The 21,299-nt window shown below is 38.4% G+C and overlaps 2 protein-coding genes across 3 annotated transcripts; both read left to right on the top strand.

Annotated features, from left to right (window-relative positions):
• Window positions 1–1,888: 1,888 nt before the first annotated feature.
• On the top strand, window positions 1,889–7,604 carry LOC138027698 (short-chain collagen C4-like). Its single transcript, XM_068875275.1, has 6 exons — window positions 1,889–2,249; window positions 2,630–3,824; window positions 4,822–4,898; window positions 5,193–5,303; window positions 6,417–6,623; window positions 6,988–7,604. Exons 2-6 carry the CDS (start codon window positions 3,583–3,585, stop codon window positions 7,467–7,469), a joined length of 1,119 nt encoding a protein of 372 aa, XP_068731376.1. The 5' UTR covers window positions 1,889–2,249; window positions 2,630–3,582; the 3' UTR covers window positions 7,470–7,604.
• Window positions 7,605–10,743: 3,139 nt separating this feature from the next.
• On the top strand, window positions 10,744–21,065 carry LOC138027715 (short-chain collagen C4-like). Of its 2 annotated transcripts, XM_068875316.1 has the most exons (8): window positions 10,744–11,518; window positions 14,409–14,472; window positions 14,901–14,966; window positions 16,595–16,745; window positions 17,817–17,893; window positions 18,184–18,294; window positions 19,875–20,081; window positions 20,448–21,065. In XM_068875316.1, exons 4-8 carry the CDS (start codon window positions 16,597–16,599, stop codon window positions 20,927–20,929), a joined length of 1,026 nt encoding a protein of 341 aa, XP_068731417.1. In that variant the 5' UTR covers window positions 10,744–11,518; window positions 14,409–14,472; window positions 14,901–14,966; window positions 16,595–16,596; the 3' UTR covers window positions 20,930–21,065. The 2 variants fall into 2 exon arrangements, with proteins under 2 accessions (XP_068731417.1, XP_068731418.1); XM_068875317.1 differs by lacking the exons at window positions 14,901–14,966; window positions 16,595–16,745 and having other exon boundaries at window positions 10,767–11,160; window positions 11,251–11,518.
• The last annotated feature ends 234 nt before the right edge of the window (window positions 21,066–21,299 follow it).

Genomic DNA, 21,299 nt, shown 5'->3' with positions numbered 1-21,299 from the left:
TGTCTTATCATGACACCTGAAAAATTCAGGAGGCTTCAACGGAAATTTTCGCACCCGAGACACATTCACGCTTAATCGCTAAAAACAAAATTAAGTTTTAAAATCTCCTTTGTATCGTGATATGATCTGTGTGTTCGGAATCAAATGTGTAATGGAATAAGACCCGTCTGAGCATCGTGTTACGGGAGGCGGATGGGTCATAACATTATTGTGGTGTTCACTTGTGAAATGAAAGTTCACACAAGTAGAATTTTTATTCCAATACGAACTAGTGAACTTCATATGGCGTTTGTATGTAAACACTCTCTTTCCTGCCCCTATATATTCCTTCAACTCTTTCATAATTTTTTACAGTGACTGAACTGAGCATCATGCATACTCGAGACTAAAGCCCAGTGCAAATGAAAGGCTTCAAGGTCCTTCAACATTTGCTTCAACATTCGTTCGATTTTGTTGAAGAGCGATGCTGAAACCTTTCGCCTAAAGACAACTGTTGACGCTGTTGTGCCGCATTACAATCAAAGAAATTATTTTAATCCCCTGAATTGCTGTTATAGGCGATAGCTCGTTTTGACTCAAAAATGATGTGGACTCGTGTAGATCGTCCGGTATCACGACATTTTGGTGATGATCTGCCTGTCGACCTCTCTCTGTTGAGCTCTGTTGTGTACTTTGTCAACGGCGAAGAAAGTTATATTACTCGAAATCACCCGCTTCAAGTTCTCTTTTCGCTTTAGTTCACTCAGTGAAACGTTTCTAGCCAGTTGACCCATCAGTTCTAAACGTTTACGTTTATTTCAGTCATAAAGTCGACCAATAAATCCCGATGCAACAGTGATTTGTTAATTTGGTAGCTCTATTTTACTTGGTAATATTGTGTCAGTGACTTGAATTTATCACGGTCAATTTTCATTGTAAATACAACTCTTACCACTCAGACTATCTTTATTCGTCGTGATTCCATTCATCCATTCCCATTATGTCATCAACTCCCGGCATATTTTGCTGTTTTTTTGTGTTGTTACAATCATGCCAATAGAGCCCTTTCATGCTACAAAATTTCAGGAGCACCCAACGTCAATTTTCGGAAAATATCTGTTCGCAAGACAATTTGAGATCTAGAATTTTCGGAACATTTGTTGTAAAATTTCTTGCTTGCCTGCCTGTCCTAGGATTTTCGAATATGTAAAAGATGGTATAATTGCCCATTTTTAACGAATTTTTACCCTAAAAAGCTCACCTAGAATTTTCGGGAGCCTTTTTTCTGGCTGAAATTTTCGAAAAGTTTAGTTTTGATCCCTATAATTTTCGGATCACTAGACTTTCAGTTAGGAAATCCGAACAAATGAAAAATTTTTAGGGGATTAAAATATACCTAAATGTATCGTTAAAATACTAAAATACGTTTAACAATGCTATGTTTAAGTCCTTTTGAACTATATTCTCGTTGGGTGCCCCTGAAATTTACCTCTGCTGTTCCTGTTTCAGTGCTGCTTTTGGAATCCACAAACCGCTCAAATCACACACCATAGCACGAGAGGAACCACGAACTCAGTGAGTACACTCAAAGGCCACCTTTCCTATGCAAAACTGCTACAAAGGGATGGGGAATAAAAAGATCGAGCCCCACAAAATCTGTTTTGATGTTTATAATCGTTATTTCTTTCATAATGTAAATGAATCTAAATAAAACGTGATAGAGTTTTGTATTGCTAATATAAATTTGCAAGGAAGACAGCGACGCTAACGAAAGCGTAACTTGAAAACATTTTCTGACTCTATCGTAAACCTGTATGCCGTCTATATCCCGTACTGTTCGAGTATCACAATATCGGCGAAAATGCTCCAAGTGTATTGTATTGGAAGAATTCGTTATTGAAGTAAATATGGAGAATGAAGGATTCCTTGGAAGTATGTTCACGTTGTCGTCAAAACTTCATCGATTGAATGTGGTTACATTTATTCCTATTTTACTTTATTAGGGACTTTAACATCTACGACGGCGACGAACTCAAAACGTCAGCTCAAAATCTAAACTTTGCGCTTTCGTAAGTGTTCCGCGATTATTCTGTCTCGTTCATGTCATGAGGCGAAGTATCCTAAAACTCAATTGGAAACGAACGTTTCCTAACGTTATTGTCAAAACCTCAAATTTGGTGATTTTATGTCGCAAAGCACTGGCAGAAATACGTGATGATAAAACAAGTACCGACTACGTTTATTTTTTCTCTTTTAACCAAATGATATACGTTGCGTTCTCTTTGCCCTGGCCTTTGTCGTTTCTTAAAGTTTGCTTTATTTTCTTGTTTTCCAGAGGACGGTAAAGAAATGTATTGAGAAATATATGCTGCAACTGCAGCACGCCTTTTTGCGGCATTAAAACCTAGTTTAGGACGAGTCGCTATTTCCGTTGCATCCTCGTCCTTGCCAAAGCTCTTTGTTATGGACAAATGAGACATAAGTACATCATTTACGACATGTTCGCGTACGTTTCATCTTATTCAAACTGACAACCCTTCATGATAAAGGTTAATTAAGGATTTTCATCCCATTGTACAGACCAAACTTTATTCCGGCACTTTTCCAATTCTTCAACAAATGACCCAATTGTTTCCATTTCAACAACCAGAGCATTTTAATTCTAACACTGAATTCACTTGGCTTACAGAAAGATCCCTGGGGAGCGAAGACATTAAATCGCCGAAAGATTATTAAATGTGTCACTCTAGCTTTTCTGTATTCTTTGGTTCAAGAGAAAGGTACAGACAGACAAATCTAAATCCGTCGTCTTATAGGTAAGAACGCCGCTCTAAGAACTGTAATATGTCAACAATGTATGCGCAAGATCGGCGCTCTCTGTTGCACAGACCGTCGTCAATTAAGTCAGATGTAGAATGTTATTTTTACAGTACCCTACATGGACAATTGAAAAGTTATTGTCAGATGCTCGCGACCTCCACATAACCTAAAATTTGCTCAGTTCACGTCGTCGTCGTCAGGCCGAGAACGGCAATTGGCATGGGAACGCGCTTCCAAAACTACGGTTTGAAAACAGTTAATGATGAAGCACTGTCATTTCCTGCTGTTAGATTTCATAACCTTTTGCTAGTCTTTCAGAAAAGCCAACCGAGCAAAGTTACTTTGAAACCACGTGCACTTATCATCATCCTAGAAATATTTATATGCAAATCTGTCTGAGCAGTCCAACTGTTCATGGGGAATATTTCAGGGTTGCGGTCCCATTAAAGGCAAAGCTTGTTTTCCTTGGCTATCGCTTAGAGTTTCTTAGTCACAAAAATATTGTTATTCCACTTGGATGTAGATTGATTGTGTACACCAGGTGTAAATAATTTTCCATCCGTTGACTGGCATATTGACATTTACGCGCGTGACTCTTTGTTCAGTCAAAAGCATCTCAGTTGTAAACGCGAAAAAGTTCAAGCTTGTATCTTTGTGAAGCTCTCTGCAGAATCAATAAAACTTCTTTCTTGTGATTCACCTAAGGTATATTTATTTCGTTTCTCCAACTTGATACTCCACTTGTACCGAAGGCAGTGATCAAAGAAGACCATTTCGTCAGCTATGAAGTACCCGCGAGTGAAAACCCCTTGTGGTGGCTTGCGTTTCCTTGTTGTGTTAATGATTTGCTTTCCCAGTTTGGTCCACATCTCAGCCATGGATGATCAGCGTCCAAATAATCACGATGTCCATGCAACTGGACAAAAGACTGAGTCGATGCTGTTTCGCGAACGCAGAAGAATTAAGAAAAATACCACTCAAAACCCACAGGACATTGAAAAACGAGTGAAAATCCTTGAAGAGAGGTTTGTCCTCGATAATTTATAGCTGCTTATCCTCCCAATCTCAAATATAACGTATTGTCATCTCTCCGGTCGAGACTGAGTAATCTTTTCAATTTTTTCTTGATTTGTTCATTGTTTCCAATGGTGTATTTTCGCGAAATAAGATCCATGATGCCAAAAAGTGCTTCGTCGAGTCTCCTGGCCACCAAAATAATTTGATAACATTCCTCCTATACAATTGGGCTTCATGCGTTAGGAGTTTGTTTACACTTCAATCAATAATTTTCAGAAATAAAATTTCAACTCGAAATTGATTTAGCAAAGGCTAAAACTTCCTTCAGAAACTTGGTATCTCTTAATTATTCTTGTTTCTAGCAGTATTAAAATGTTGCCAGTTAATTTAACTCTAAGGGAAATATTGCTGCAATTTCGATTTCGTGCGTGTGTGAAATGTTCAGTAGAAGTGAATATGTCTGTCGATTTTTGCGCAGAAAAAGAAAATTTAGTTCGCTAAACCTAAATTTATTATACCAATGAAGTGATCTCCTCGCAAAATTAAACTTGTTGTTTAGAAAATACTCCGCTTGGAGGTATTCAGTTCTCAAAACGATGGGGCAATGTAAACGCTTTGGAAAAAAAAAATCAATAAAAGCCTCGAAGGAAAGAGCCATATCAATTACGCCACTCCATGCAGGATATCATGTAAAATGTCAGCTCAAAGGAAAAAAAAGAATTAAAATCAAATAAATAAAATCAAACCACCAGAAAACTTCCACATGTCTGCAGGGCTTGTTCCAATCAGATAGATCTAGTACGCAATCAAAAGTTTGCATCATCTCTGTAAAACTCATTAACATTTAACTCAACATGGACAGTTGTTCAGTTATATGTGGGTTCTTTCGCTAAAATATAATTATGCCTTTACCTGTTTGAGCTTGAGTACTCAGACATGACCATCTGATAACAATCAACAATTCAGATGAATATCAACACTTCAATATATTTATTTTTTTTGTAGGCTTGATGCACTGATGCGGTCCCCTCCTCTGGGATCAAATGGAGATTCTTACTCCTCACTTACAGCCTACCTATTGGGTTGGTATCAAACCCACTCATGATTATAAGATAATGATATTCAAAAGATCAGTTATTTCTCAATTTTTTATTTATTAGAGACAAAACAGAAAATAAAATCTCCTCTGATTTGTAATGTTCATGCCAGTGCTTGAGAGCAACAAAATTCTGGCATAAAGATGTTATTTTCGTTAGGTTATGTTTGTAAGGAAAGTAGTTCAAGGCTAAGATAACTGCCAACAACAATTTTTAAGGAATTACCGATTGGTGAACTCTAAGACACTGAATGCTTTTGTACCATTTTCATTCTCAAAGGAAAGAATATCCAAAACAAGGAAAAGATGGGACCTCCTGGACCCCCTGGTCCACCAGGGACACCAGGATTGGCTGGTAACCCTGGTTCGGATGGAAAAACAGGCCCCAAAGGTAAACGAAACCTTACACTCAGAGACCACGTGGAAATATATTAAAACTGACTTAACTTTGATTCATAGAGCTGTCATAGATTTCGCTGTCGTCTGGTGAAACAGCTTTGCTGTGAAGAAGACACCCATTACTATTTCTTGTCTGATGCTTAAATTCTCCTGGAAATTGTATAAGAAATTTAATTATTTAGGAGAAAGAGGCGTTTACATCGAAATTTGAGGCCGTTTGTGAGACACAAAAGTTAGCCCCATTTAATGTCTGTTCAAATCGACTTTAATCCTTTCCGTTATTACTGAAATTAGTCTCATTGGACCAACAGAGTCTGCAGTGAAGAAAGGAAATATCATCCATTTTGGTCTCCATCACAGTTTAGGGCTTTTGAAATTGTATAGCATGGGAGAGCCTTATAGAGATCAAAAAGAACTTGTCCAAACAGTGGATTATTTAATTAAACCAGACGCTAAATGAGAAGTGTTTTAAAAACCTTTGCCATCGCATCATTTTCAAAAATACATTATAAATACGTGACTTCCCATGCGAAAACTTCATCATCCGCTAAGGGTCTAATATTTAGATTAAAGGATGCAAAACATGAACATGCGGCATTTCGTTGATCATTGCAGAAACATAATAATGCGTGTGCTGGAAATTAATGTATTTTTCTGAAACTTGTTTGAAACGCCTAGTGACGTTGCTCCTCCAAATAAGAAAAAAAATATCGTGTTTCAATTTCCCATCCTTTATTCTTAACATTAGACCCTGCCAGATGAAGTTTTGCCGCATCGCATTTATCCTGGTTTTTTTTCTAAGAGAGGAGTTCTAGATAACCTGTTAAACAATAAATGAATGACAGTAAATTGTTAAAGGTTTTTCAGATGAGCTAACCCACTCAAAAAAAGAAAAAAACAAACAAATACACTCTTTTTTTAAAAGGGAAAATTAAATATAGCTTCGTGAATCACACCGAGTAAGGCATCTTTCCCTGTCTTTCTATTCAAGTTGTTTGAATAATGTGACAATGGAAAACACACCACTCTGAACTGCTTCCCTCCAACTTTTCCCATCAGCACACAGCAAATAATAGTGCACCCGCTCTGTCCTCTTTCCTCTCAGGGGAACCAGGAAAGCCTGGCACAAACAAGCCCTTACTAGGCCCTCCTGGGCCTAAAGGACAACAAGGAGCTATAGGTAAGACTGGAGCCCAGGGACCTCAAGGCGCCAAAGGAGAAAAAGGACAAAACGGGACTGCAAAGTCGGGTGTGAAGTATGTTCGATGGGGAAGGACCACATGTCCCAGTGGTGCTCAGATCGTCTATAAAGGTATATAAAGTTCCTTGAACGATTTAATTCAACGATTCCTAACATTTCGCAATACCACTCAACTAAGATTCACACTTCGTTTTCTTCAGGTTTGGGTTGTTGTGATAGAATTCTTATTTTTTTTTCTTTTCTTGGTGGTCACAGGAGTTGTCATGAGAGCAGAAAACGTTATAAAGGAATAGTAAAATATCACTCAAACGGAAATACTGATCTCGCTAAAATAAAGACTGAGGGAAAACATAGAATGACAAATAAGGCTAAAAATCCCTGATGAATTCTTTTCGAGATGTAATTTATTAGGGAATGAGAGCTGTTTTTTTATCTCCAAGCAAGATGTGTTTTACATATCCCTTTCACGTTTCAGGGATAATTGGCGGTGGATACTTCAACCACTACGGTGGTGGATCCAACTACCTTTGTCTTCCTCACAATCCAAAGTACGACAAGTACAATGATGGTAACCAGGAATCAGGATACATTTACGGCACTGAGTATCAAGTCCATCAATACAACGGAGACCCTTTTAAGAGAAATCTCCATGATCATGACGCACCCTGTGTTGTCTGCTTTGTGAAGTCACGTGGTTCAATGCTGATGATGCCCGCAAGGAATGACTGTCCATCTGGATGGACCGAGGAGTATCAAGGGTATCTGATGACTGAACATTATACTCACAAACATTCAAGTGATTTCATCTGTGTTGATGGTGATCCAGAATATGTTCCTGGTAGCCATGCTAACAAAAATGGTGCCTTGCTGTATCCCGTGGAAGGCTTTTGTGGTTCACTTCCCTGTCTTCCATATGTCAGCGGTCGAGAGTTGACATGCGCCGTCTGCACCAAGTAATGAAAGAAAAGGGAAGGCTTGAACAGTAGTTGATTTGCATTAGAACTAAACAGAAACTAAATGAAATATCAATCGCTAGCAAGCCAGAGAGCAAATGTAGAGTAAGGGGGCAAAACAATAAACTTGTTGATCTTAATGAGTCTTGTAATACACGATTATGTTCAATTCGATCCACTAATCAGCATCCTACAGCTGAGATGTCTTGGAACAAGTGCCCTCTTCGATTGGTACCGAATATACTAAACATTTTTAGATGTACTCAAGTCTTCTTACAAAACTCAGTAGAAATTGATCCTCCACAGCAAGTCCATTTTCATTAATTAATTGAAATTTCTCCGACAAATCAAATTAGACCACATTGGTATGAAACCCAAGGTTGACCCCAATGGAACGAAAATACGCAGGCATTTGAACTTACCTAACCTAGATAACAGACAATCTTTCCTCCCTTGTACCCATTCTTTTTCTAAGTGACACCGTCCTGGGTATGTATTTTCATGTGCCTCTTCCAACAACCTAGAATTGAGTGGTACAAGAGAGGAAAGGATTGTCCATCTGTCTGGTTTAGGTACCAGGTAGACCTCTTTCATAATGGCGGCCCAAGAAAATATCCTTTCGCTTTAATGCTAATTAGCCTTTGTAGCGTCGCTACAACGAGCAAATTTCAAAACAATATTTGTTTCAAAATGAGGGCAGTAGGTCTAATTAACACAAATACAAAGGAATGAAAAAGTGGTCGCCATTTATGACAATGACACTTTCACCCTGTTTTAGTACAACAAAGATTTCTCAAATACCTCAACCTGTGACATCTTAGCATAAAATTTACCATGAAATTCGAAGAAAAGCATAAAATTCCGTTTTTGACGGCCTTGTCAAACGCGAGCAAAATCATACATATGTTTCAACGATGACCAAGTACAGGAAGAAACTATTCACCGGCCTTTACATGAAATGGGACTCGACTCGACTCCTTCACACCACGAAAGCACGAGGTTAATTTAGTTCGCACCTTGACCTATCGTTGTTTTCGTATTTGTTCTGATTCCTCTTTATGCGTTCTTGCCTTTAGTTAATGAAATTGAAAAACTATTATTACAAAATGGGTATCCTACAGCCAAGTGAAGCGTTCAAATCCTGTCGCAACATCCTCAAGAAAAAATTCATTCTGGTTTTACCCTAGCTATTTAGGTTTAAAGAAAAAAAATGTCTCGCGAAATGTAAATTCTTGTATTGATAGTTTCTATGAATTCGTTAATTAGGGTTGTTTTTCAAAATAATAGACGAGTTCACGCTCTTGATTGCATCATGGGTAATCAGGACAACATGGCGGGAAATTCAAAGGTTTGTATGGAAATTCGAAGCAAAATATACTGTTCATGACTCAACTTTATAGACTTTCTCCTTCATAAACCAAACAAATAAGTTCATGTTTACAACTACTGAGATGAACTAGACTTGGTATCCGTTGTTTGGAATTCCTAAATATTGCTTTTTTTGTCTCCATACATTCTCTGTAATTTTGTGCCTTTGGAATTAAATGAAATATATGGCAGAAACTCTTTTAATAAAATGATGTCTACAACATCCATTCTCTCCAAATTTATTTTGCCGCAAATTTATTCTGCGCATATCTTCTGTTTTGGAAAACAAAAAACCCAAAATTGCATATTATGAACACTTTTCATCGTTTTGAACTTCCTTACAAACCTTTGAATTTCTCTCCATCTTGCCCTGATTACCCATGATTCCTTTAAAAAAAATCAGATTTTCCACTAATTTGAATGCCAAGTTGTTATCGGACAGTTCAATAAGCCAATCACATTCAAAATTTGCAGTTTAAATCAACCAATCACAACTTTGGGATCAATCACCATAGAAACAGTGTACAGGCTCATGGCGCAGAATGGCCGGACATCATTGATATGCAGGCGTTAAGATCTTAAGAGCATAATAGCATCGCGTGAAATTTAATGACTGATGGTTGAATACTAAATCAAATTTCCAATAGTTTCTCTAGGTTTCGCAAATACTTTTGTTCTTGGGCCATCGTAGTTTGATCAAACACAAGACACAAACAGCAGTGATAAACATATTAAACTTGTTCATTTTGATTATAACTAGACGTTTCGTATGTGCCCTACATACACTTTCAAAAGTAACCGTAACCGTTTGAAAATGGCTACCGCGTACACACCGTTCGGCTCTGCACACACCCTTTTAAAAAGCCAATCAGAATAAAGTCAATGTCTAACGAAGACAAATGAAGCAGTAACACTGTATTTAAATCATGCAAATTCATGCAAATTTATGTAAATGCGAGTCTCCTGCTCAAAGGCTCGTTCTAAAAATGGAAAGATACGCGCAAAGGTTGACTCGAAGATCTACTGCATATGGAGGCTCCTACTAATGGGCTTCTGGTAATACGTAGTGATAATGAACGCATTGTATTAAGCAATAAGGGCGTTTCATATGGTTACATGACATTGCTGTTATGTGAGAGAGTGTTGTGGAGGCAATCCTTCTAACTGAGTACAATCTCTTGAAAGTGTTTAAGCTGCTTTGAGCAGCTTCATTCACTTTACAGAGATTAAAAATGGGGTGAGAGATACAAGCAACTAAAAACGAAATATAGGGTGTTTTTGGATAACTGTCGTGTTGCTATGGCGACGTATGCGTCATGATAATGAACGCATCGTGTTACTGAAGCAACAAGGGCGTTTCATATGGTATCATGACATTGCTGTTATGTGATACAGTGCTGTGGAGGCAATTCTTTTAATAGTACATTCTCTTAAAAGTGCTGTAACTGCTTTAAGCCATCTTAAGTTCCGTCGCTATTGAGGTGTGTTTTGGGGAAATTTCGTCGCGAATTTGTTAAAGAATACTCCATGTAAATTGCAGATAGCATGGAGCTAAAATAGATCCTACTCACTTCTTCATTTCGTTTATTCTTTGTAGATCATGTGACAATACTTAAGAGAGAACTTTCTGCCGTAACAAATCTATATATTTAAAGTGAGAGAAGTGATCCTCGCACTTTAAGTCCACCTAAACCAAAAAATATACTTTTCTCTTAAAAAATTAAGCGTAGTTTTTGGGAGCATTCTGACGCCAATGTTTTTTTCCGACTGCCTAAATACTAGATTTTCTGTGCCCCTTTAAAACTTCCGTTTCAGGAAATCACAAACCGCGCAAAAGAGGTCTGGGAAGAGCGATGGTAGTGACGTCAGATTGACAGCCCACAGGATACAAGCTTCACCAAACTCGTTCTCTGGGGACCCTGGGAACGAGGTGGAAGCTTTATTTGCTTTCTCCTTGATAAAGAAGTTCTTTTAACGTAACGTTAAAAATGTCTTGCCCCTCGTCAGATTCTGACGCTGGTCATTTTTCCGAAGACTCGAAAATGGATTACGACATAGAAATGGAAGACGATGGTCATGATTTATCTCCATCGAGATCATATAGCCTCGAGCGATGAAGATATCATCGCCTTTGCTGACGACCCAAAGGCTGACAAGGAATGGACTGCCAATTACGAAAAAGGAAAAACAAGCTGACAAAGCACTAGAACGACAACTGAAGGCCGATAAATTTGAGGGAAACGTTGAAGTGGCTTATATAGTGGGAATACTTGCGTATTCTGCATGGTGATCTCTGTGCGCACCTACCGAGACTGCTTTCGTTGATTGTATGTTTCTTGTTTGGCTGTTACTTCTTGCATCGACAGTTCATCATGATTTGTTCCTTTTATTCATTCGTTGACTTCTGTATTGTGTAGGTGCAAGTGTGGAAATTGTCACACTCTCGATTTTCTTCAAAACATTAGCGAGTACTATTGCTGCAGGGAGTTGGAAGGCTGTTTAGAGTCTTGTGAAAGTGACCTTGTCCTTCAAAATGTTGGCCCCGGCGTTAAATTGTCCTGTGTGATTCAACATCCCAGGATTTGAACCCGTTTGCCTTCAGAAATGGAGTCTTAAGTTAAAAGCCGGAAATTGAGGCAAAGCAAGAGGAAAGCAAATGTATCAACAAACAGGAGACGAAGCAAGGTGAGCGGTGAATTTGTTTTTCTTTTTTTGGCTAAGATATGGTTTACAAATAGAGTACATGTTCTGTACTGCTGGTGTATTTGATTTAATATCTGATTTTATCTTTGCTTCGTTTCTTTTTATTGCTTCCACTTCCATTTCTCTTATCACTTGAGTCTTCTGCCATGAGAATCGTTTAATTAAACCGCGGCCTTTCATATTTGTGTTGTCACGTTTGATCAAAAGCGGTCCAAACGTCGAGTAAAGGCCTCTCTTTTAAAATTCTTTAAGCACAAACTGAACCCATCTTCTTCGACGTTTCGTAATCTTATGGCGATTGCCGTCAAAATACGGTATCAGGAAATGAAGCCTTATACCGCCTTTTAAACTTCTGGTATTGTGTCATCCTGCTGCTTCGCATGTAAGCTGCATTCAAAAAATCCGCAGAGAAGTCAAATTTTGACCTTTTAATTGCAGCTAGACCCATACCTCTCTTGTCTCGGTAGCGCGGCTAACATGGCAGTATTTTTCCGTTAATTTTATACGTATTCAACAACAGATCGTTTCTCTTATAACTTGAGCTTTCTGCAAGGAGAATCGTATTAGAAATAGGTGTTTAATGAAACGTCTTCCATATTTGTGTTGTCACGTTTGATCAAAAGCGGTCTAAACGTCGAGTGAATTCCTCTGTTTTGAAATGTTTCGAGCACTGTGACAAACTGAACCAATCTTCTTCGACGTTCATGGCTTCATGGCGATTGTCGTCGAAAAACGGTATCATGAAATGAAGCCCTATAGCGCCTTTTAAATTTCTGGTATTCTTGCATTCTGCTGCTACGCATGTAAACTGCAGTCAAAAAATCCACATTGAACAAGTCAAATGTTTAGAAAACTCTGGCTTTTATGTCACAATAGCAGCTAGGCCCATATCTGTCTTGCTTCGGTAGCTAGTGCGGCCAACAGAGCAGTATATGGGCCAACATGTCGGAGTTTACCGCAAATTTTACGTATTGAACAGACCATCAAATATCGAGAAATAAACCAAATCAAAAAATCGTTTCCGCCAAAATGCCCCTAAATTCACGCTAATATATTTTTTTTTTTGAGAATCTTCAGTGGTGAAGCGGAAAGAAGCGCTTCCGATAAAACAGAAGCTCCGGGTTCGAATCTAATGCACGGATATGATTTTTTAATTTCCTTATTTTCTGTGCTACCACAAGTCCTGGGACACAGTGTCCTAAATTGACGATGACAGTAAATTCTATTCAAAGCTAATTACGAATTAACGATAATCGTTAATTTAGAGAAGAGCTCATGTTGGAAGTAGTAAATAGGCCTTTTTCGATATATTAAAAGAAAGGAGAGGTTTAATAGAGGACAAAAATGTTAAGCGAGAACAATCGGCTAGCGTGAAAACACGCCCAAAGACGATGGAAAATGGATGATATGCAAATATTTTTCACATTCATTCCAACGTGTTTCTCTTGGTTTTGTCCTCGCTGACTCACTATCAACCCGAATATTTTGATATTTCGAAAATGGCCCATTTTGTTGGGCTCCCGTGCCGGCAGCGGGTTATCATGAGACGAAATTGCGAGAAGTTATCCTCGCACACTTAACTTAGCAATTGTCTTATCATGACACCTGAAAAATTCAGGAGGCTTCAACGGAAATTTTCGCACCCGAGACACATTCATGCTTGATCGCCAAAAACAAAATTAAGTTTTAAAATCTCCTTTGTATCGTGATATGATCTGTGTGTTCGGAATCAAATGTGTAATGGAATAAGACCAGTCTGAGCATCGTGTAACGGGAGGCGGATGGGTCATAACATCTTCTGAAATAAAAGTTCACACAAGTAGAATTTTTATTCCAATACGAACTAGTGAACTTCCTATGGCGTTTGTATGTAAACACTCTCTTTCCTGCCCCTATATATTCCTTCAACACTTTCGTAATTTTTTACAGTGAGAACTGAGCATCATGCATACTCGAGACTGAAGCCCCGCGCAAATGAAAGGCTTCAAGGTCCTTCAACATTTGCTTCAACATCCGTTCGATTTTGTTGAAGAGCGATGTTGAAACCTTTCGCCTAATGACAACTGTTTACGCTGTTGTGCCGCATTACAATCAAAGAAATTATTTTAATCCCCTGAATTGCTGTTAAAGGCGATAGCTCGTTTTGACTCAAAAAAAATGTGGACTCTTGAAGATCGTACGATATCACGGCAAAGGCGCGTTTACACGACAGAGCAAAAATGGCACGGGTCCGATAAAAAGTGGAACGGTTCCAATCATGTTGTAAAGAAACAGTGAACTTTTATCCTTTCCGCTACGGAACCATAGGCGCCTATGATCCCGTAGCGGAACGGATAAAAATTCACTGTTTCTTTACAAAACTGAATGGAACCATTCCACTTTTTATCGGACCCGTGCCATTTTTCCTCTGTCGTGTAACCGCACCTCAAAATTGTGATGATCTGCCTTCTGTTGACCTCGTTTGTGTACTTTGTCAACGGCGAAGAAAGTTATATTACTCGAAATCACCCGCTTCAAGTTCTCTTTCGCTTTAGTTCACTCAGTGAAACTTTTCTTGCCAGTTGACCCATCAGTTCTAAACGTTTACGTTCATTTCAGTCATAAAGTCGACCAATAAATCCCGATGCAACAGTGATTTGTTAATTTGGTAGCTGTACACTTGGTAATATTGTGTTGACTTGAATTTATCACAGTCAATTTTCATTGTAAATACAACTCTTACCACTCAGCCTATCTTTATTCGTCGTGATTCTATTCATCCATTCCCATTATGTCATCAACTGGCATATTTTGCTGTTTTTTTGCGTTATTAAAATCATGCCAATAGAGCCCTTTCATGTTACAAAATTTACCTCTGCTGTTCCCGTTTCAGTGCTGCTTTAGGAATCCCCAAACCTCAAATCATACACCATAGCACGAGAGGAACCACTAACTCAGTGAGTACACTAAAAGGCCACCCTTCCCATGCAAAACTGTTACAAAGGGAAGGGGAATAAAAAGAGCCCCACAAAATCTGTTTTGATGTTTATAACCGTTATTGCTTTCATACTGTAAATGAATGTAAATAAAACGTAAGAAAGTTTTGTATTGCTAATGTACCTTTGAGAGGAAGACAGCGACGCTAACGAAAGCTTGAAAAATGAATCAACATTTTCTGACGCTATCGTAGACCTGTTTGCCGTCTATATCCCGCACTGTTCGAGTATCACAATATCGGCGAAAATGCTCCAAGTGTATTGTATTGAAAGAATTCGTTATTGAAGTAAATATGGAGAATGAAGGATTGCTTGGAAGTATGTTCACGTTGTCGTCAAAACTTCATCGATTGAATGTAGTTACATTTATTCCTATTTTACTTTATTAGGGACTTCAACATCTACGAAGGCGACGAACTGAAAACATCACCTCAAAATATAAACTTTGCGCTTTCGTAAGAGTTCCGCGATTATTCTGTCTCGTTCATGTCATGAGGCGAAGTATCCTAAAACTCAATTGAAAACGAACGCTTCCTCACGTTATTGTCAAAACCCGGCTCAAATTTCGTGATTTTATGTCGCAAAGTACTGGCAGAAATACGTGATAACAAGTACCCACTACGTTTATTTTTTCTCTTTTAACCAAATGATATACGTTACGTTCTCTTTACTCTGGCCTTCGTCGTTTCTTAAACTCTGCTTTACTTTCTTGTTTTCCAGAGGACGGAAAAGAAATCTGTTGAGAAATATATGCTCCAACTGCAGCACGCCTTTTTGCGGCATTAAAACCTAGTTTAGGACGAGTCGCTGTTTCTGTTGCATCCTCGTCCTTGCCAAAGCTCTTTGTTATGGACAAATGAGACATAAGTACATCATTTACGACATGTTTGCGTACGTTTCATCTTATTCAAACTGACAACCGTTCATGCTAAAGGTTAAGGACGGATTTTCATCGCATGTACAGACCAAATTTCATTCGGCATATCAACTTTTCCAGTTCTTCAACAAATGACCCAATTGTTTCTATCAACAACCAGAGCATTTTAATTCTAACACTGAATTCACTTGGCTTACAGAAAGATCCTTGGGGAGCGAAGACATTAAATCGCCGAAAGCTTATTAAATATGTCACTCTAGCTTTTCTGTATTCTTTGGTTCAAGAGAAAGGTACAGACACTTCTAAATCCGTCGTCTTATAGGTAAGAACGCTGCTCTAAGAACTGTAATATGTCAACAATGTATGCGCAAGATCGGCGCTCTCTGTTGCACAGACCGTCGGCGTCAATTAAGTCAGATGTAGAATGTTATTTTTACAGTACCCTACATGGACAAATTGAAAAGTTATTGTCAGATGCTCGCGACCTCCCGGCATAACCTAAAATTTGCTCAGTTCACGTCGTCGTCGTCAGGCCGAGAACGGCAATTGGCATGGAAACACGCTTCCAAAACTACGGTTTGAAAACAGTTAATGATGAAGCACTGTCATTTCCTGCTGTTAGATTTCATAACCTTTTGCTAGTCTTTCAGAAAAGCCAACCGAGCAAAGTTACTTTGAAACCACGTGCATTTATCATCATCCTAGAAATATTTATATGCAAATCTGTCTGAGCAGTCCAACTGTTCATGGGGAATATTTCAGGGTTGCGGTCCCATTAAAGGCAAAGCTTGTTTTCCTTGGCTATCGCTTAGAGTTTCTTAGTCACAAAAATATTGTTATTCCACTTGGATGTAGATTGATTGTGTACACCAGGTGAAAATAATTTTCAATCCGTTGACTGACATATTGACATTTACGCGCGTGACTCTTTGTTCAGTCAAAAGCATCTCAGTTGTAAACGCGAAAAAGTTCAAGCTTGTATCTTTGTGAAGCTCTCTGCAGAATCAATAAAACTTCTTTCTTGTGATTCAGCTAAGGTATATTTATTTCGTTTCTCCAACTTGATACTCCACTTGTACCGAAGGCAGTGATCAAAGAAGACCATTTCGTCAGCTATGAAGTACCCGCGAATGAAAACCCCTTGTGGTGGCTTGCGTTTCCTTGTTTTGTTAATGATTTGCTTCACCATTTTGGTCCACATCTCAGCCATGGATGATCAGCGTCCAAATAATCACGATGTCCATGCAACTGGACATAAGACTGAGTCGATGCTGTTTCGCGAACGGAGAAGAATTAAGAAAAACACCACTCAAAACCCACAGGACATTGAAAAACGAGTGAAAATCCTTGAAGAGAGGTTTGTCCTCGATAATTTATAGCTGATTATCCTCCCAATCTCAAATATAACGTATTGTCATCTCTCCGGTCGAGACTGAGTAATCTTTTCAATTTTTTCTTGATTTGTTCATTGTTTCCACTGGTGTATTTTCGCGAAATAAGATCCATGATGCTAAAAAGTGCTTCGTCGAGTCTCCTGACCACCAAAATAATTTGATAACATTCCTATACAATTGGGCTTCATGCGTTAGCAGTTTGTTTACACTTCAATCAATAATTTTCAGAAATAAAATTTCAGCTCGAAATTGATTTTAGCAAAGGCTAAAACTTCCTTCAGAAACTTGGTATCTCTTAATTATTTTTGTTTCTAGCAGTATTAAAATGTTGCCGGTTAATTTAACTCCAAGGGAAATATAAAGTAAATGTGAAAATGATATACACAATAAATGAAATGGTGACAATGGAACCCAGTGGAAACTCGGAAAAATCCGAGCCCCTGATGGGAAATATTGCTGCAGTTTTAATTTCGTGCGTGTGTGTGAAATGTTCAGTAGAAGTGAATATGTCTGTCGATTTTTGCGCAGAAAGAGAAATTTAGTTCGCTAAAATTAAATTTATTATACCAATGAAGTCTCCTCGCAAAATTAAACTTGTTTAGAAAATACTCCGCTTGGAGGTATTTATCAAAACGATGGGGCAATGTAAACGCTTTGGAAAAAAATCAATAAAAGCCTCGAAGGAAAGAGCCATATCATGCAATTACGCGACTCCATGCAGGATATCATGTAAAATGTCAGCTCAAACGAAAATAAAATAAAATAAATCAAATCAAACCACTAGAAACTTCCACATATCTGCAGGGCTTGTTCCGATCAGATAGATCTAGTACGCAATCAAACGTTTGCATCATCTCTCCTAAACTCTTTAACATTTAACTCAACATGGACAGTCAGTTGTTCAGTTATATGTTCTTTCCCTAAAATATAATTATGCCTTTACCTGTTTGAGCTTGAGTACTCAGACATGACCATCTGATAAAAATCAACAATTCAGATGAATATCAACACTTCAATATATTTATTTTTTGTAGGCTTGATGCACTGATGCGGTCCCCTCCTCTGGGATCAAGTGGAGATTCTTACTCCTCACTTACAGCCTACCTATTGGGTTGGTATCAAACCCACCCATGATTATAAGATAATGATATTCAAAAGATCAGTTATTTCTCAGTTTTTTATTTATTAGAGACAAAACAGAAAATAAACTCTCCTCTGATTTGTAATGTTCATGCCAGTGCTTGAGAGCAACAAAATTCTGGCATAAAGATGTTTTGTTAGGTTATGTTTGTAAGGAAAGTAGTTCAAGGTTAAGATAACTGCCAACAACAATTTTTAAGGAATTACCGATTGGTGAACTCTAAGACACTGAATGCTTTTGTACCATTTTCATTCTCAAAGGAAAGAATATCCAAAACAAGGAAAAGATGGGACCTCCTGGACCCCCTGGTCCACCAGGGACACCAGGATTGGCTGGTAACCCTGGTTCGGATGGAAAAACAGGCCCCAAAGGTAAACGAAACTTTACACTCAGAGACCACGTGGAAATATATTATAACTGACTCAACTTTGATTCATAGAGCTGTCATAGATTTCGCTGTCGTCTGGTGAAACAGCTTTAACTGTGAAGAAGACACCCATAACTATTTCTTGTCTGATGCTTAAATTCTCCTGGAAATTATATAGGAAATTTAATTATTTAGGAGAAAGAGGCGTTTACATCAAAATTTGAGGCCGTTTGTGAGACACAGGAGTTAGCCCCATTTAATGTCTGTTCAAATCGACTTTAAACCTTTCCGTTATTACTGAAAAGAGAAAATTAGTCTCATTGGACCAACAGAGCCTGCAGTAAAGAAAGGAAATATCATCCGTTTTGGTCTCCATCACAGTTAATTGTATAGCATGGGAGAGCCCCTTATAGAGATCAAAAAGAAATCTAAAACTTGTCCAAACAGAGGATTATTTAATTAAACCAGACGCTAAATGAGAAGTGTTTTAAAAACCTTTGCCATCGCACCATTTTCAAAAATACATTATAAATACGTGACTTCCCATGCGAAAACTTCATCATCCGCTAAGGGTCTAATATTTAGATTAAAGGATGCAAAACATGCACATGCGGCATTTCGTTGATCATTGCAGAAACATAATAATGCGTGTGCTGGAAATTAATGTATTTTTCTGAAACTTGTTTGAAACGCCTAGTGACGTTGCTCCTCAAAAAAGAAAAAAAATATCGTGTTTCAATTTCCCATCCTTTATTCTTAACATTAGACCCTGCCAGATGACGTTTTGCCGCATCGCATTTATCCTGGTTTTTTTCTAAGAGAGGAGTTCTAGGTAACTTGTTAAACAATAAATGAAGGACAGTAAATTGTTAAAGGTTTTTCAGATGAGCTAACCCACTCAAAAAAAGAAAAAAAAACAAATACAATCTTTTTTTAAAAGGGGAAATTAAATATAGCTTCGTGAATCACACAGAGTAAGGCATCTTTCCCTGTCTTTCTTTTCAAGTTGTTTGAATAATGTGACTGTTTCGTTGATTAACATTTAATTCGTTATTGACCTTTGATTTTATTTGATTTTTCGCGTGATTGACAGTCGATGGCGTAATAGCTAAGTAAGTTGATCTTTCAGTTAGAATGACACATTTTAAGAAACGCGAAATAAGAGACAAAGGTCAACACCCGTTTTGTATCTTACGTTGAACATCGCTAACCTGTAGTTTTTTACTGTCCGATCTGCTGACCTGTTTTGCTGACCTGTGAATACTGAAATAAGTTTGACTGGATATCGCCACAGAAGTAAGTAGCTTTTTGTAACCGTTTGAATTTTGAGAATTATAATTTCCCATGCAATTTCATGAATCACTCGCATTAGGTTTCAATTCTCTCGAATTTTGTATCTTTCTTATAGATCGAATAAAACAACATAAAGACTATACGATTCCGTATCCAGTCATTCATCCGATAACCATTTTCCCTTGGAACAGTGACAATGGAAAACACACCACTCTGAACTGCTTCCCTCTAACTTTTCCCATCAGCACACAGCAAATAATAGTGCACCCACTCTGTCCTCTTTCCTCACAGGGGAACCAGGAAAGCCTGGCACAAACACGTCCTTACCAGGCCCTCCTGGTCCTAAAGGACAACAAGGAGCTGTAGGTAAGACTGGAACCCAGGGACCTCAAGGCGCCAAAGGAGAAAAAGGACAAAAGGGGACTGCAGAGTCGGGTGTGAAGTATGTTCGATGGGGAAGGACCACATGTCCCAGTGGTGCTCAGATTGTCTATAAAGGTATAAAGTCCCTAAAACAATTTAATTCAACGCTTCCTAACATTTCGTAATACCTCTCAACTAACATTCACATTTCGTTTTCTTCAGGTTTGGGTGGTTGTGATAGAATTCTGATTTTTTTTCCTTTCTTGGTGGTCACAGGAGTTGTCATGAGAGCAGAAAACGTTATAAAGGAATAGTAAAATATTACTCAAACGGAAATACTGATCTCTCTATAAATAAAGACTGAGGGAAAACATAGAATGGCAAATAAGGCTAAAAATCCCTGATGAATTCTTTTCGAGATGTAATTTACTAGGGAATGAGAGCTGTTTTTTGATCTCCAAGCAAGCTGAATGCGTTTTACATATCCCTTTCACGTTTCAGGGATAATTGGGGGTGAAGAACACCGACATCATGGTGGTGGAGCCAACTACCTTTGTCTTCCTCACAATCCAAAGTACGACAAGTACAAAGATGGTCACCAGATGGCAGGATACATTTACGGCACTGAGTATGAAGTCAGTCAATACAACGGAGACCCTTTTAAGAGAAATCTCCATGATCATGACGCACCCTGTGTTGTCTGCTTTGTGAAGTCACGTGGTTCAATGCTGATGATGCCCGCAAGAAATGACTGTCCATCTGGATGGACCGACGAGTATCATGGGTATCTGATGACTGAAAGATTTGATCACAAACATTCAAGTGATTTCATCTGTGTCGATGGTGATCCAGAATATGTTCCTGGTAGCCACGCTAGCAAAGATGGTGCCTTGCTGTATCCCGTGGAAGGCGTTTGTGGTTCACTTCCCTGTCTTCCATACGTCAGCGGTCGAGAGTTGACATGCGCCGTCTGCACCAAGTAATGAAAGAAAAAAGAAAGCTTGAAAAGTAGTTGATTTGCATTAGAACTAAACAGAAACTAAATGAAATATCAATCGCTAGCAAGCCAGAGAGCAAATGTAGAGTAAGGGTGCAAAACAATAAACTTGTTGATCTTAATGAGTCTTGTGTTACACGATTATGTTCAATTTGATCCACTTATCAGCATCCTACAGCTGAGATGTCTTGGAACAAGTGCCCTCTTCAATTGGTACCGAATATACTAAACATTTTAGATGTACTCAAGTCTTCTTACAAAACTCAGTAGAAATTCATCTTCCACAGCAACTCCATTTTCATTAATTAATTGAAGTTTCTCCGACAAATCAAATAAGACCCCATTGGTATGAAACC

Source organism: Montipora capricornis, chromosome 12 (assembly GCF_036669925.1).
Source record: "Montipora capricornis isolate CH-2021 chromosome 12, ASM3666992v2, whole genome shotgun sequence".
Taxonomy (NCBI): Eukaryota; Metazoa; Cnidaria; class Anthozoa; order Scleractinia; family Acroporidae; genus Montipora; species Montipora capricornis.
Note: the sequence above shows the minus strand (reverse complement) of the source record. Positions and strands in the feature narration are given on the sequence as shown.

Coding starts and splice junctions, on each gene's coding strand:
- LOC138027698 (XM_068875275.1), top strand. CDS start 3,583: ATGAAGTACCCGCGAGTGAAAACCCCTTGTGGTGGCTTGCGTTTCCTT. Junction 5,304..6,416: donor TGGAAAAACAGGCCCCAAAG/GTAAACGAAACC, acceptor CTTTCCTCTCAG/GGGAACCAGGAAAGCCTGGC. Junction 6,624..6,987: donor TGCTCAGATCGTCTATAAAG/GTATATAAAGTT, acceptor TTCACGTTTCAG/GGATAATTGGCGGTGGATAC.
- LOC138027715 (XM_068875316.1), top strand. CDS start 16,597: ATGGATGATCAGCGTCCAAATAATCACGATGTCCATGCAACTGGACAT. Junction 16,746..17,816: donor GTGAAAATCCTTGAAGAGAG/GTTTGTCCTCGA, acceptor TATTTTTTGTAG/GCTTGATGCACTGATGCGGT. Junction 17,894..18,183: donor ACTTACAGCCTACCTATTGG/GTTGGTATCAAA, acceptor TCATTCTCAAAG/GAAAGAATATCCAAAACAAG.